At 42.9% G+C, this 14,700-nt stretch overlaps 1 protein-coding gene across 1 annotated transcript in view; it reads right to left on the reverse strand.

The window, feature by feature from the left end:
• SYNE1 (spectrin repeat containing nuclear envelope protein 1) overlaps nt 1-14,700 on the reverse strand; it is a 472,071-nt gene that overhangs the window by 208,954 nt on the left and 248,417 nt on the right. Inside the window, 7 exon segments of the mRNA XM_043592628.1 lie at nt 3,222-3,386; nt 4,532-4,675; nt 8,044-8,197; nt 10,435-10,607; nt 11,993-12,157; nt 13,673-13,828; nt 14,159-14,302. Coding sequence (XP_043448563.1) covers nt 3,222-3,386; nt 4,532-4,675; nt 8,044-8,197; nt 10,435-10,607; nt 11,993-12,157; nt 13,673-13,828; nt 14,159-14,302 — 1,101 coding nt within the window.

Below are 14,700 nucleotides of genomic sequence, written 5' to 3' on the forward strand. Positions count from 1 at the left end.
AGTTATCATGTCTCACCCAAGTCAACAGTGCCAGCTTGAACTTCACATTAGAAAATCATTATTTTATTCTCGATCTTATAAGAAATGTGCACCTAACACTGAACATCATTTCTCAAGTCAGAAGACTCAGAAGTATTTCCAGTAAAATAATCCTAATGCACAAATACACAAATTTACACACACGTATACTCCAACATTTGTCTTCACCATCTTAGAAAGTTTCTGAAATTTGGCTTTTCAGCTTTCAGGCAAAAATACCTGTGATGAAAGCGGTTTTATTTAAAAGAATAACCAAATCTTCTTATGGCTCATAAACTACAAAAAGGCCTAAGTCTTCTTGCTTTGACATTAATGGGGTCAGTCTATACTGTGGCTGAGAAAGGAACCATGCACCCTTTGTTTTGCTAGGAGAGATCCTTTGCCAGTGCTGTTCTAGGGAACGTGATGGTCAAGAGAAGTTGGACCTGGAGAGTACAGGCCATACAAACCTGGGAGGCCAATCTTCATAACTGCCTCATAGCTGCTCGTAGGTACAAAATACCTTTTCTTCCACCAGAGCATAAGCCCCAAAGATTTACCCTAAAAATTTGGTATGAACCAAGCCTTAAAGAGCAAACACTACTTTTTATAGAAAGAAAAACTCATCTCCTTAAGGAGGTTCGCAAAAGAATGTTATATACTTGTATTTCTAATGTATAAGGAATCTATACGTTACTTGATCTGATCATCTAAAATTGAAAGGAACCCTGTGAAATCGCATTAAGAATGTTAGAAGTACCAACATTTTTAGTTAAAATACAGTAGTATTTTTTAAATCTTCAATATAAGTTCAAGCCATTTGAAATTGCGCTGACCATCTTTTTAATCTACAAAGATAGCCATGTCATATGGTTCAAACAAATGGATACTTTTTTTCTTAGCTATGATGCCCCTCTAAGAATGTTGTAATGTGAATGTTTTATAAGTGGAAAAGAACAAGATATATGGTGAAATACTAATCAAAATGTCCACCAACATTTTATTTTATTCCAAAATTTTATTCCAAAATTCATAGTTTTTTAAAAAACTTAACTTTGTATAATACTTTCTCTTAATTGAGGATTGGCAAACTTTTTTTTTTTTTTATAAAGAACACAATAGTAAACATTTAGGCTTTGCAGGTCATACTGTCTCTGCTGTAACTACTTACCTCTGCCACTGCAGCACAAAAGTATCCATAAATGATACATAAGTGAATGGGTAAGGGTATGTTCCAATAAAACTTTATTTAAAATGTAAGTATCATGGCCATAGGTTGTAGCTTACTGGTCCTTGCCCTAAATTTAGTAATCTTCCCACTATATCACTTTTTCCATATTTTATAACAGTTTTCTTTATCATACGAATCATCACTATGTTGGGCAAATTCTTATATATCCCATGTTTCAAGTATTTATTCTGAAGGAAAAATACGGTTCAATATTTTACAAATCCATATGTGCGATGACCCATATGAAGCCTTCAGTTTATAGAAAATAACTTGTAAATGTGGCCCAGACAGCTGGCCACACCACCATGCATACTGTAGGACCTCAGGACGCTGAGGAAGTTCTGCTATGCAGATGAAATATCACGGTTCTCCATCAGCTATTTCCACCACTAACGTCTCTTCTCCTTCTTAAGATTTGTGGCAACTCAAAATAAGACAACATAAAAACCAACATGTGGAGAGATAAGAGGTACCCAGTTCAGGCTGTGCTACCACTGACTGAAGTGAAACATTTTCCTCCAAACAGAACAAGAGAAACATCTGCTGGTGACAAGTGACTTATTTGTCCCAGGTCCCAAACAGAAGGCTAGAGAGCTTGGTGTGTGCTTGCCAAGAATTTGAAGTGAAGTGCTGAGAGGGGTCATTTAGCAAAAACAAAGCCAACCCTACTAGAGGAAATGACAACGGCTACACGTGGCAGAGCAGAGTACTTATTATTTTGAAAGAGAATCGATTAGATCCTTAAATAAGCTAATGAAATTAGGACCCTTTTAACGTCTCCCTCATAGGTATTTCATGAATGGAGCATCATTTAAATGAGTTTTGCTCCCATCTCATTTAACCCTTCCTTCGGACAGCTCTGTGGAGGACCCTGAATGGGAGAGGTTCTCTCTTGCCCCAAGTCATCCAGTGTGAGGTCCCACACCAAGGATTAGAGTCCAAACTTTCTAATCTCAGACTTGTGCTCCTGCCATTATACACTCCCCAGGACTTAAGTGAAATAGCCAGAAATTTTACATGCCAGTGATAACCTCCGAGACCCTGTTGTTTTCCCTTTGTGCAAGCTATAGGTACCTCTTGCCCAATCTGGAACCGGTTCAGGGTTCCAGAGCTGATAGCCACCAGGGCTGATACTATGTCAATAAATTCCAACACAGCTGGTGGCACACGCATTTGTCTCACCGGCCTTTCTCCATTCTCTACTCTGTGTGCCTCGTGGTCCCTTCTAGGGCCACCTCCTAACCCCTCCCTATCTCTCTAGGTAAAATTGCGGGGCTCTCTTTGATGTTCCTATAAGATCCCTTGAACCAGTCTTTTATGACATTGTTCATTTTTCATTTCATGATTCATTATTTCTCACTAAAGTGCAAGTTCCTTGAGGGCAGGAATCATATTCTAATCATCTTTATGTGCAGTAGCTAGGAAAGCATCTGCACAGCATTAGGTATTCAATAGATGCTGACCGAGTGAATAAGTAAATGAGTTAGGGCCACTTTCCCCACCAGGTCTTTCATCTCGCCCTGCATTGCAGCCTGCCTGCCTGAGCTAATTTTCCTTCAGCAGTGTGGGAGCTTTCGGCTGAAACTAGATGGTGCCATCAGTTTGATTTCGAGGAATGTCATGTTCTACCGACTCGACTCCTGCTGCTAGGCTCCAGTTACAATTCATCCTTTAGGGAGCAACAGGCAGGTGGGCCAGTCAACACCGTCAACTAGACCATTAGCCATTGCTGACAGCAGCCACCTTAGTAGCTGACCAGATTCCTCAAGTCCCAGTCCTGCTCTGTCTAAATTGTCCACCTGAGGATCTCAAATAGCATATACGACTGAGATCCCAGAATGCTGTAACTCAGGATCTCCCTTCATGGCTATCAGCTCTTTACAGGATTCAAGGTCCTATTAACTTCCCATTGCTTAAAATAATAATTCCATATTCAGGATGAAAATTCCTGTTAAGATGAAGTAGACTTTACCTGAAGATCCCGCAATGTTGTCTCATGAGTGTGAGCATCACCTTCAAGAACTGAATACCGGTCAAGCTTTTCTTGTTCTTGTCCCAGCCAAACTTCAAATGCCTTTAGGTCTCTCTGATACTCTTGGTGCAGGCGAACTAGTTTTTCCGACTTGGTTACTGCTTCCTGTGATGAGCATTTAAGATGGTTAAGATAGGAATACATTACCACATGCAGTGTTGACATAGTATAAGAATTCACTTTCGGAATTTCAGGAAGACATGATTATTAAATCACTGGCATATGATTTCCTAGAAGAATGAAACTTTAGCTTTAAGTAAAAAATACAAACACATAATATCGGGATGAAAAGGGGTCTTGAGGATTATTTAGTGGAATTAACTATCGATCTCTGAATTCCTTACGAAATGTAACATGGGTTTGCCAAACAATGAATGAATCTTACTTGTCATAAGAAGACACTTTTGCTAATGAAGAAAACTGAAATTCTTTTTTTTTTTTTTTTTTTTTTTTAGAAAGGCAGACTGCCACGTGCAGCGCCTCATTTGGATGTGTCTGGAGTCTTGGAAGCTTGACTACCCTACGTTCTCCTACAAATGGACCTTGAGAGCTTGTTTGGAGGTTCTAGCAGGGGAGCGCAGCTACTCGTATACCCTTGACCGAAGAACGGTCCTCCTCTATCGGGGAAGGTCGTCCTCTTCGACCGAGCGCGCAGCTTCGGGAGGGACGCACATGGAGCGGTGAGGGAGGAAGGGGACACCCGCCTAGCCAGCCAGATCAGCCGAATCAACCCTGGCGATCAATGGGGTGACAGATGTCGCAGCCAGATCGCCCTCACATCCCTGAAATTCTTATATTGTGCCTTAAGTGAGGATTGGGACTCGTGTGGATTTAATTTTCCATGTTCTTTGTCTAATGAAGTAAGATGTGCTTGAAAGTTACTATTTTCTTCGTGAGACCTAAATGCAGAACGATAAATATTACTGGTGATTATTTACTGCTTCAGAAAACTCTCATCACCAGACATATGAAAACACTTATAAATCTTCATTGTGATGCTATCCAAATTTTTTCTTAAGTTGGTTAATTGCTGGGAATTTTTATTGAGAATCATTTTCCTTCTGCAACTTTCATGTACTAACACCAAATGACGGTTTTTGTTTGTTTCTGCCAATGTTCAAAGTACTAACATTCATTTGTTCTTTGTGCTTTCACAAAGCATCATTCCAGAAAGTAAAGGAGTCTCTAAGTAGGCATAGGTCTAAACCCTCCTATTTCAGTGCACCTGCGTGGAACACGGGTAGCAATACCTTGGCCCTCTCTGTGATTGCTCTGTACCGCTCCTGAAGATCCTGGAACTCTAACTGGGTGACATAGTGCTCTGTCATGCCAGCCCCTTTGAGTTCAATGGCCTCCAGCAAGCTGCTGTAACTCAGCACTTCTTCACTTAGTAACTAGAGAACATTTAAAGGAAAAGAAAGAGTTACCAAGTATACCGACACATCAGTAACACTGCTGAAATTAAGACAATTTAACTGTGTTGTTGACAAGTGACCTCAGGTTTTCTATCTACAGACAGGTAGCTCGATAGATCCATCCGTCTATACGTGTGTATAAAGCGTGTGTGTAAGTATATTTGATATCTGGCTCAGAACTCGCTCTGAGAGATTGATCCCAGTCGACTTTGGCATCTTAAACTTGATTTGTCCAAAAATGGTCTCCTGATCTCCACTCCATTCCCATACCTTCCCAAGCCCACCAACCCCCAAATCCCCTTCTCCTTGAGTCTTCTCTCAGATAGTAAATGCCACCACATCCCATCCAGATGGCCATCTCAGACCACTGGAAGTCACCCTTTCTCCCTCCCTGCTCTGTCATGCCATCTATGAGGAGATCCTGTTAGTTCTGTCTCCACGTTATATCCTGATATTTGTCCTCAAGTCTCCTGCAAACGCTCTAGCCCATGCTGCTACAATCTTTTACTGGACTCGTGCAATATCCCGCTGGGCAAATTCCCCGCCACCAATTCTTGCTCCGTTCCTTTTTCATACTCCACACAGCAGCCTGAGTGATAGAAGATTCTAAGCCTATAAATGGAGTCCTGTCACTCCTTAGCTTAAATCTTCGACTATCTTCCCGCTGCTGTCAGGATCAAGTGCAAACCATCAGGCTAGCCCACGTGGCAATGTGTGGATGGGTCCCTGCTCCTCTACCGGCTCACGCAACAGCACTCACCCTGTTTATCCTCTGTTCCGGCAACATGTGGCCTTTCTTTTAGTTCTTCTGTCGAGCCAGATTCTCTCCCCCCTCAGGGCCCGAGGATGTGCTGATTATTCTACCTGGACTGCTCTTGTCCCACCTCCTCCCCAGACTGATTTCTCTGCACTACATTCCTTCTGGCATAGTCTACAAGCCTGCTGTTTCAAAGAGGACTTTTCTGCCCCTCCTTCCACTCCAAACAATCCACGTTAGCTCCGTGCAGATGACTCTTTCACAGCGTGCCACTTTTTTTTCACGTGCTCATCATCAGTTCTAACTGTGTATTTATTCACGCACTCGGGTGGGTGTACGCATTCCCACCAGAATGCAGTGCTTCTCTGTTGTATTCACCTAGAATCGAGCACAATGCCAGGGTGCAGCAAATTCTCAACAAATATTTATTGAATAAGTGAATAATTTAATTAGCTAATAAATCATTAGAATAATATTATGAGGTAGATAATTATGATTATATTAATTTTTGGATGCATAAATGAGACTCTAAAATGTTAACTGATCTGGCGTAAATCACATAGGCCATTTAGTCATTCAGATGACTTTTATTAAGCATTTGCTCTGTGTCAGCCAGAGAGCCCAATGCATAGGATGTAAAGAAATATTAAGCACCTTTAGCCACTGAGGGAGAGCGGGATATAATCATATACTTTGTACCAGTGAGAAAAAGATATGAACAACAGAGGATAGGAGAACTAAGTAAGCTTAGGGTGGTGAAGGTGTCACAACAAAACAACTTGTGTTAATTCAGAAAGTGGAGTGGAAGGTTGCTGGTGGCTGAGGCCGAGCTAGATCATTCCTGCAGAGACATGGAATCTCTTCCGTCTAATGTGGCCTTTTCAGGAAGCAGAAGTACATGGGTGCAAGGAGGGTGGGGGAGCGAAGGAAATGAGGGTGACGAAGGAGATTATTAAAATTCTTACAAAGCAGATGAGGAAGATCGGTCAGAGACTACAGACAATGGGACAATGGGGCTCCCAGGCCGGAAAGTGAGACATTCACCTTTGTCTGAAGGTAACAGGAGATGGAGACAAGAGACAAAAGGAGCAATTAGAAATCTGTCACAATTGAGGAAAAGAAGGATAGACTGTGGTCAGGAGACACTTCTGGGAGAAAACCAGCAGGATCGAATGCCTCTTTCAAAGGGGGGTGAGGAAGCAGGAGCTGGGGATGATGAAGTTTCCGGTTCAAGATACTCAGCAAGGGGTGACACAAATGAACTGAGACTGAGAATATCAGGATGTGAAGGATTTGGGGGTAGAAGGAAGAAGTACTGCTTAGGACATAGATAAGGTTGAGGTGGAACAGGTCATCCAATAAATATGCCCTGGAATAAGGATATAAATCAAAGGGCTCCAAAATTTTATGTCTGAATACCACTATTAATAAAAAGATTTGGGGCGCCTGGGTGGCTCGGTCAGCTGAGCAACGGACTGTGGCTCAGGTCACGACCTCACGGCTTTGGGTTCAAGCCCCACATTGGGCTCTGCGCTGACAGCTCAGAGCCTATGCCTTCTTTGGATTCTGTTTCTCCTTCTCTCTCTGCCCCTCCCCGCTGGTATGCATGCGCTCTCTCGTGCGCGCTCTCTCTCTCTCTCAAAAGTAAATAAGTAAACATTTAAAAATAAATAAATGAATAGGGGCGCCTGGGTGGCTCAGTCGGTTAAGCGTCTGACTTCAGCTCAGGTCATGATCTCACAGCTCATGAGTTCGAGCCCCACTTCGAGCTCTGTGCTGACAGCTCAGAGCCTGGAGCCTGCTTCAGATTCTGTGTCTCCCTCTCTCTCTGCCCCTAACCCACTCACAATCTGTCTCTGTCTCTCTGAGAAATAAACATTAAAAAAATTTTTTTAATAAAATAAATAAATGAATAAAATAAAAAAGGTTTAAGAACATATCCCCAATATCTATCTTCTGTCTACCTATCTAAAAAATGTGTAGCACCTCACTAATATAAGCATCAGAAAAATGTATGACAGTAGAAATACAAAAGATGTGATAAGAAGAAATCATTTTTACTTCCTAATGATGAGCAGGCTAAAGATATTAAGATATTGCAAGTTGCCAAATTTTTTTTTTCTTTTTCTCAATGTTTTTATTTATTTTTGGGACAGAGAGAGACAGAGCATGAGCGGGGGAGGGGCAGAGAGAGAGGGAGACACAGAATCGGAAACAGGCTCCAGGCTCTGAGCCATCAGCCCAGAGCCCGACACGGGGCTCGAACCCACGGACCGCGAGATCGTGACCTGGCTGAAGTCGGACGCTTAACCGACTGCGCCACCCAGGCGCCCCGCAAGTTGCCAAATTTTAAATGTATCATGAAACATGGATATCTGAAGTTTTCCTGGAAGAGAAAATTTTCACTCACTAGTAAAATAGCCACAAACAAAAGTCTGGTTTAAGAAGCCATTAGAAATTATAGTAAAGCCCCAAATACAGTTTACCTATGTACACAGTGCTAGCATGCAGCTAATCATATTTTTACGTAACTAAGGCATTCTGAAAACGCCTGTTGGAGGACAAATGGAGTCTGAAATCCAGCTCCCACCTTGGCTTTTCCCAGAGAGGCTGTTTTCTCCCGCAGTTCTGCATACTGCCTTTCAGATTCATTTAGGCTCGCTTCCACACTGTCCATCCAACTGGAAAACTGTCGAACATCATCCTGATAACTTGTCCACTTAGAAAGAGCTCCTTCAAGTTGACTGAAAGGTATTCGAAAGGACAACAATCCACATTGAGAAGCCACATAAATCCAATCTGCCCGATCTCTATCTGCTCTGCTCTGTCCACCCGACCAGCAGGGAGCCCACAGATCAGGACAGGCAGGGGCTGGGTCGGGATGGGCGGAAAGCAAGGGCTGATCAAATCTGAGTCTGGGTCCCTGGCAAGCATAACCTCAGGAAGCAAGGGACAGTTAAGTCCAGGCTGATAGGTGGAAAAGTGGGACTGGACATAAAACTTGGAATCAGTAAGCAGGTCGTGGGAGACCCTGGGAGAGGCTTGAGGGCCAAACTGGGAGAGATCCCTTGTGGGAAGCTTTTCCGGAGTCAAGACTCTAGGGAGGAAGAGGACCAATACTTAACTCCGTCAAGTTGAGCAGGACGTCCAGAGGAGAGAAAAAAAAAGGAATTAATAAAAGAAGGAAGGAAGAAGCAAATAAGAAAAAGCACAGTAACTATCTTGCATGAGATTTAAACATCAGAAAATCATGGGGTGCCTGGCAGGCTCAGTCAGTCAAGCATCTGACTCCTGATTTTGGCTCAGGCCAATGATCTCACAGTTCATGAGTTCGAGCCCCTTGTTTAGCTCTGCACTGACAGTGCAGAGCCTGCTTGGGATTCTGTCTCTCTCCCTCTCTTTGTCCCTCCCCGACTCATGCTTTCTCTCTCTCTCTCTCTCTCTCTCTCTCTCTGTCAAAATAAATAAAATAAAAGAATATAAAAATAAAAATCAGGGGCGCCTGGGTGGCTCAGTCGGTTGAGCGTCTGACTTTGGCTCAGGTCATGATCTCACGTGAGTTTGAGGCCCGCGTCGGGCCCTGTGCTGACAGCTGGGAGCCTGGAGCCTGCTTTGGATTCTGTGTCTTCCTCTCTCTCTCTGACCCTCCCCCGTTCGTGCTCTGTCTCAAAAATGGATAAACATTAAAAAAAATTTAAAACTAAAAATCAGAAAATCACAATGGAAAAATAGGGTAACGTTTTCTGAACTGGTCTAATCTGATTATTTCTCTTACAGGTAAATTAAGCACTCCTCCTCTCAATTACTGATGTTATGTTTTCAACGCCATTAATCATTTGTGCCTAATTTAACTACCAGGCTTTGGGTTATTTTGTAGCAGACACTCGGAGCTCCACCCGTATTTACCCTTCTACCACACCACTTTGGCAGCGTGCTGCCCCCTGAGGACCAGCGTCACCTCCTCCTGGGCAGGAGGGCATTCTCTGGTCCCTGGAGCTCGCTCAGCTGGAGGGCAATGTAGGTGAGAAGTGCCTGGGATTGTTGCCCCCCCTGGGAGTAGCCCTCAACTGCCCTCCTGACTCATGGAAGTTTGTTTACAAACATTCTAGTTCTGTCCTCGGTGGGTGACTCTGAGCCACTTGTTCTGTACTGGCTCCAGGCACTGCCCAGCGGATCAAGTTCCAGCTGTCCCCTGTGCTCACTGCGGGAACTGTGTTCACTGGCTCCCTGCGGGAACCGCCTTGAGAATATCCCCTTTATCAGCTGCTCTTCCCTTCTCATCTCTCTCTCCCATCCCCTCCTGGTGTTTCCTGGGGTTACCTCCCAAATCAACTACTTGCTTTAAATAACGTATCTTTAGAGGCCCCTGTGTAGCTCAGTTCACTGAGCCTCGAGCCTCTGACTTCGGCTCAGATCATCATCTCACGTTTGTGACTTTGAGCCCCGAGTCAGACTCTCTGCTGTCAGTGCAGAGCCTGTTTCAGGACTTCTGTCCCCCTCTCTGTCTGCCACGCAAAGATAGATAGATAAATGAATAAATAAATAAATAAATAAACTCTCTCTCTCTCCTAAATAAATGTTTAAAAATTATAAATAATATATCTTTACATGATGACACATTTGTTTATCTTTTATCTTGTGAAGCAGTGAACAATAACAAAAAGAAATATGTAGTTATATTAAAATGTAGGTATGGTATTGCAGGCCAACCTAAACGCAATATTGTACTTACAAGTTTCTTTTGTTCTAACAAGAAAAAGGAGAGGAAAGAAAGAAGAAAAGAAGAAAGAAACGAAGGGGGAGAGGAAGGAAGGGAGAGAGGAAGGGAGGAAGGAAAGAAGGAAGGAAGGAACAAAAGGAGGGACAGAGGGAAGGAAAAGAAGAAGGGCAAGAAAACCTAGGAATGGCGGGGCGCCGTGCTGTTCTGTTGATCTTTTGGTAACGGCTTGGCGCTATGATAGTTCGCTGTGGTTCCCCTTACCTTTTACAACGAATGGCCGCGGACAGAAGGGAAGCCCACATATCCTTCACACTCTGCAGCTGCTGCTGAATAGCAGGCCAGCCTTCCGGAGAGGTATTCTGCAGGACAGATTCCCCTCTGGTCACTATCATTTTCATCTGGATCTCTTTTTCCTGTTTCACTGATAACAGGGCCTAGAAGAGCAAATTACAGAAGCCCTTTGTCATTTGCACGTTTAGCATTTGTGGCTTTAAATGTATCAGAGATCCTGAATGGGAGAATGACATGCGATCAGGTTGAGCCATGAACCTCTCAGGCTGACTGGGGGGCAGGTGGGAGAGTCACTTGCTGGTGAGTGTCAGCAACCAATCACTGGTCACCTGCTGGTCCCCAAGTGGCCTCAGCTTCTTAGGGCTTGATTCTTCTCTGAATAATCCCTTCTTTCCACTGAAATTTTGTTTTACTGGTTTTCAACAAGAGAAAAATAGACTACAATAGAATTCATGGATTTTCAAAGGTCACAGGATAAAGGGCTTTATAATGTTGAGGTCTCTAGCACAACAAGCCCAAAGAAGTAGATTAATTCACAGTATATATTAATCTACATATTTCGAGGTCTTCACGGCACTCTTCTTTTTCTATACAAATAGGAAGTTTGAATCCAAAGTTCTAAAACTGGCGTTGTCACTTAAAAGGCAAGGTTTCATCCCTCTCCTTAATTGGACCCCGACAACCTCTACAGGTTCAGCTTCAGCTCCTCATGGCTATCAGTTTTTGCCACAGCAAGAAGGAACTGCTAGCAATGTCTCTCACACAATGCTATTTGTTTTCTTTGGCTTTTGCTTAGGCTGGTACAGTCTCATATCTCGGTTTAGATAGGAGACTTCCTGAGAAATCTATTCCAGTTCTCAACCAAATCCCTCCTGCCTGTTCCACTCTTCTGTGTGTCTGTAACACCACAAATACATCCCAATCTGCTATAATTGTCTTCTCTGCTTCAGCCCCCAGCCTCGGACAATGAAATCCTTGAAGACAATAACCATATTTTATTCATTTTTGAATCCTTGGTCTCAAGACAGAGAGCCAATGTCCTATAAGACACCCAGTATATGAATGGAAGGTGAATGACTGCAGATTATTATCTTTATCACAAATGTGAAATAAAACTAAAATCCTGGGATGGAGAAGAACTGACTGAACGATACAGGCAGACAAGTGAGTTGACCAAAATGAGAAGTGGCTTGCTCTAAAAAAGTTTCATCGAAATATTTTCGAAGAATAAATGTCCTATGATGTCATTGGAAACTCGCCTCTTCACTATATCCGAGAAGGAACCACATTTGGTTGCTATTTTTTGTTTAATTTTTGTAAAGTACTTAGAAGTGAATATGTCCAGGGCCAAATGATTCAGGGATGCTTAGGCAAGGCCACCCCTCTGCATACAGGGTCACACCCACGGAGCATTCCTGGATTTCTTGTGGAGACAGTGGGACATAATCACACCAAACAGATGGAGACTTGAGAAATTCTGAGAAAGACAAATTCTGTAGGTTAGAGACACTTCTCTAAAGATGCACACCTCAAGCTTGAGCATCCTGCTGTCCAGCACGCTTTTGTCGGATATTGGGTGGCAGTAAGAGTCCAGCATGTGAACCGCATCTGTCATCCAGTCGTGTAGCTCTTTAATCCCGAGGGAGAACTGATTGTGTTCTGCGACAATTCTATCCAATCTTGACACTTTCTCCTGGAAATGACAGAAATCGTTTTCCAGCGGTCCGTTCCACCTTACAACCTACAGACACTCAAACTGTAAAGCTAACCATTGGTTTCAAGTAGTTGCAATCAGCCATGGGTCCATATGCTGCACAAATATGACGCAAGTCTGTATTAACCTGAGATGCGGGAAATACCTTTGTGACCGGAATAACTGGGCCAAAAGCAGAACAATTACAATTGACTGCCCTCACTTTAGTCACTACTCTTCTTCATGACAACTGTGACGTTTTTCCGGAATCGGCAAAATCGCTTCCTAACGCCTTGTGTGGGAGATGAATCACGGTACTTTTTAGCTTTCCCATACCACATTTGGCTCAATGGATGATACCCCATACCCGTATGACCTACATTGTGACCAGGTCAAAAAGACAACTGTCTGAGATTTTGTAATAGCTCTATGTTTCAAAAATTGGGACCGTGGATATGATTTTAGTGATTAACTAAAGGTTATATCCAACACAGTGAAGATTTTGACTATGTTTACAGCTCTTTTTTTTATGGTTATAGCTCTTAAAGCATTCAAGTATCTATTGATTTTTGCTATCTAAATAAATGCAAGGAATACAAAGATGCCCTTAATTCATTCTAATTTCAGATATATGCCAGATTTTCTAAAGACAAAAAAGTAACTTATTCATAGAAAAAAATGGGTGTAAACATAGACTATTTACTACAAGACCCCTACTAGTTATAACTGTGTCAGTGATGCTTTATTGAGGACCCAAATTAGCAGACCAGAAATAAGTCCACACTAAAATAGATGAAGCCATATTACTGTAGGTTCCCTACACTCTAAGATCTGAAATGCAAAAGAGAAAATACAGGGAACAAATGTTAAAGCCACATAAAGCTCAAGGCAGACCTGAGCTCACAAAGTTCGAGACGGGCCTGCATGACACCTGCTGAATGTTCTAAATTAGGTCATAGCGGTATCCCATTTACATTAAACTGTTAGAAAAGGTATTTAATCAGTTATACAGATCATTGCCAATTTTGAGCTCTGCTCTAGAATCCGAAATGAAACTCTCCACCAACACGTCCTTGAGAACCATTAATAACATAAAGAATTCAGACGAATTAAAAAAAAAAAAGATCCAAACTCCTTATAATGTAGTCTACTAAAATTTAAACTGCTTTGATTTCCTGTTTTTCTAACATAATTTAACCTAAGATTGTTTAGGCCCCAAACTCTGAATTTTGCCTTACGTTTCCACTTTGAGCCTTCAAGATAAAAGCTCTGGGAAACATACCATTTCAGTGTTGAGGAGACGATCTTGTGCAATAATAGAGCTTGGAAAATCTCTTCAATCTCTGAAGCCTCCCTAGCTCTCGTCAATCACACGAAGATCTACTGCACGAATGCGTGACTTGAATTGGGAGGCTGGGAAAGACACTCACACGCCTTATCCCTGACCCAGCAGACACCCTGCACAGACGGGTGGCCCCGGTACCACACGCACACACAGCACATGGCAGGCGTTACCTTTGTTAGATTGCTTAGAGCTAGATACTGAGAAGACAGCTGCGACACTCTGTGCATAAAGCTCTTGCTGGCAGCTTGTCCTTCCCACAGCTGCTGAGCTTTCTCTCTTAGCCTGTTGAGCTGAGGCTCGTAGCAGTTTATTTCCTCAAGGACAGACTGAAAAGCACAAGCAAGTTACTATTAAGAGGCTGGGGGAGAGCACACCGCGGACGGAGCTTTTGGCCCAAAGAACGTGGAAATAAACATGGCGTGCAATTGGTGCGCCCTGAAAGCTTTATGATTTCCAGGCTACACACGGGACAGACTACAGGACGGAAACAGATCACACCTCCGAGGAAAGCCAGAAAACATAAAATCCGCCAGAAATAGGGCAAGGGTACGCTGCATCTCCAGACAGCATGACCTAATTCCAGGGTGCGCCTGAATGCAAGGTTGTGCAGAGGACAGGGGTAAAGACGTGGCCAGAAGGGCACATGGTCTCATTACCTGGAGCTTCTGCTGTTCCCTCCTCTTTGCTGGCAGATCGTACAGGCGATTGCTGCTTTCTTGCACCAACTTCTCAGTTTTACTCAGCCAGTCCTGGACAGGCTCAGCGCTCACTTCAAAGTCCTTCATTTGGATCTTTAGATTCTACCAGATTTTAGATCACATGAGGGATAAAAAATAAAAAAAAAAAAAATGAATAGCAAGTCCAAAGTCTTACTTAGCACTTAGCATTCAAGGCCCAACACAGTCTGGCCCCCTAGTCCTTCTTCCCTCCTACCCCGGTCCTGATGTATAGAACATTCTATCTTTCACCTTAGCATCTGTATAAATGTTGAACATCTTTTTAGAGCTTTTTAGTCTCAAATTTTTCAAAAAGGAGTTTTTGCATCATTATCCAATCCACCTCAGAGCTCATACCCACTTCTCAACATCTATCACATTTGTTGCTTATGCCAGTCAATACGTACTTTATGGATTGTCATGCAGGCATGCCTTGTCTCCACAACCAGCTTACAAGCTCTGTGAAGGGAGGGCCTCGTAGA

The sequence above is a fragment of the Prionailurus bengalensis genome, chromosome B2 (assembly GCF_016509475.1).
Source record: "Prionailurus bengalensis isolate Pbe53 chromosome B2, Fcat_Pben_1.1_paternal_pri, whole genome shotgun sequence".
NCBI lineage: Eukaryota > Metazoa > Chordata > Mammalia > Carnivora > Felidae > Prionailurus > Prionailurus bengalensis.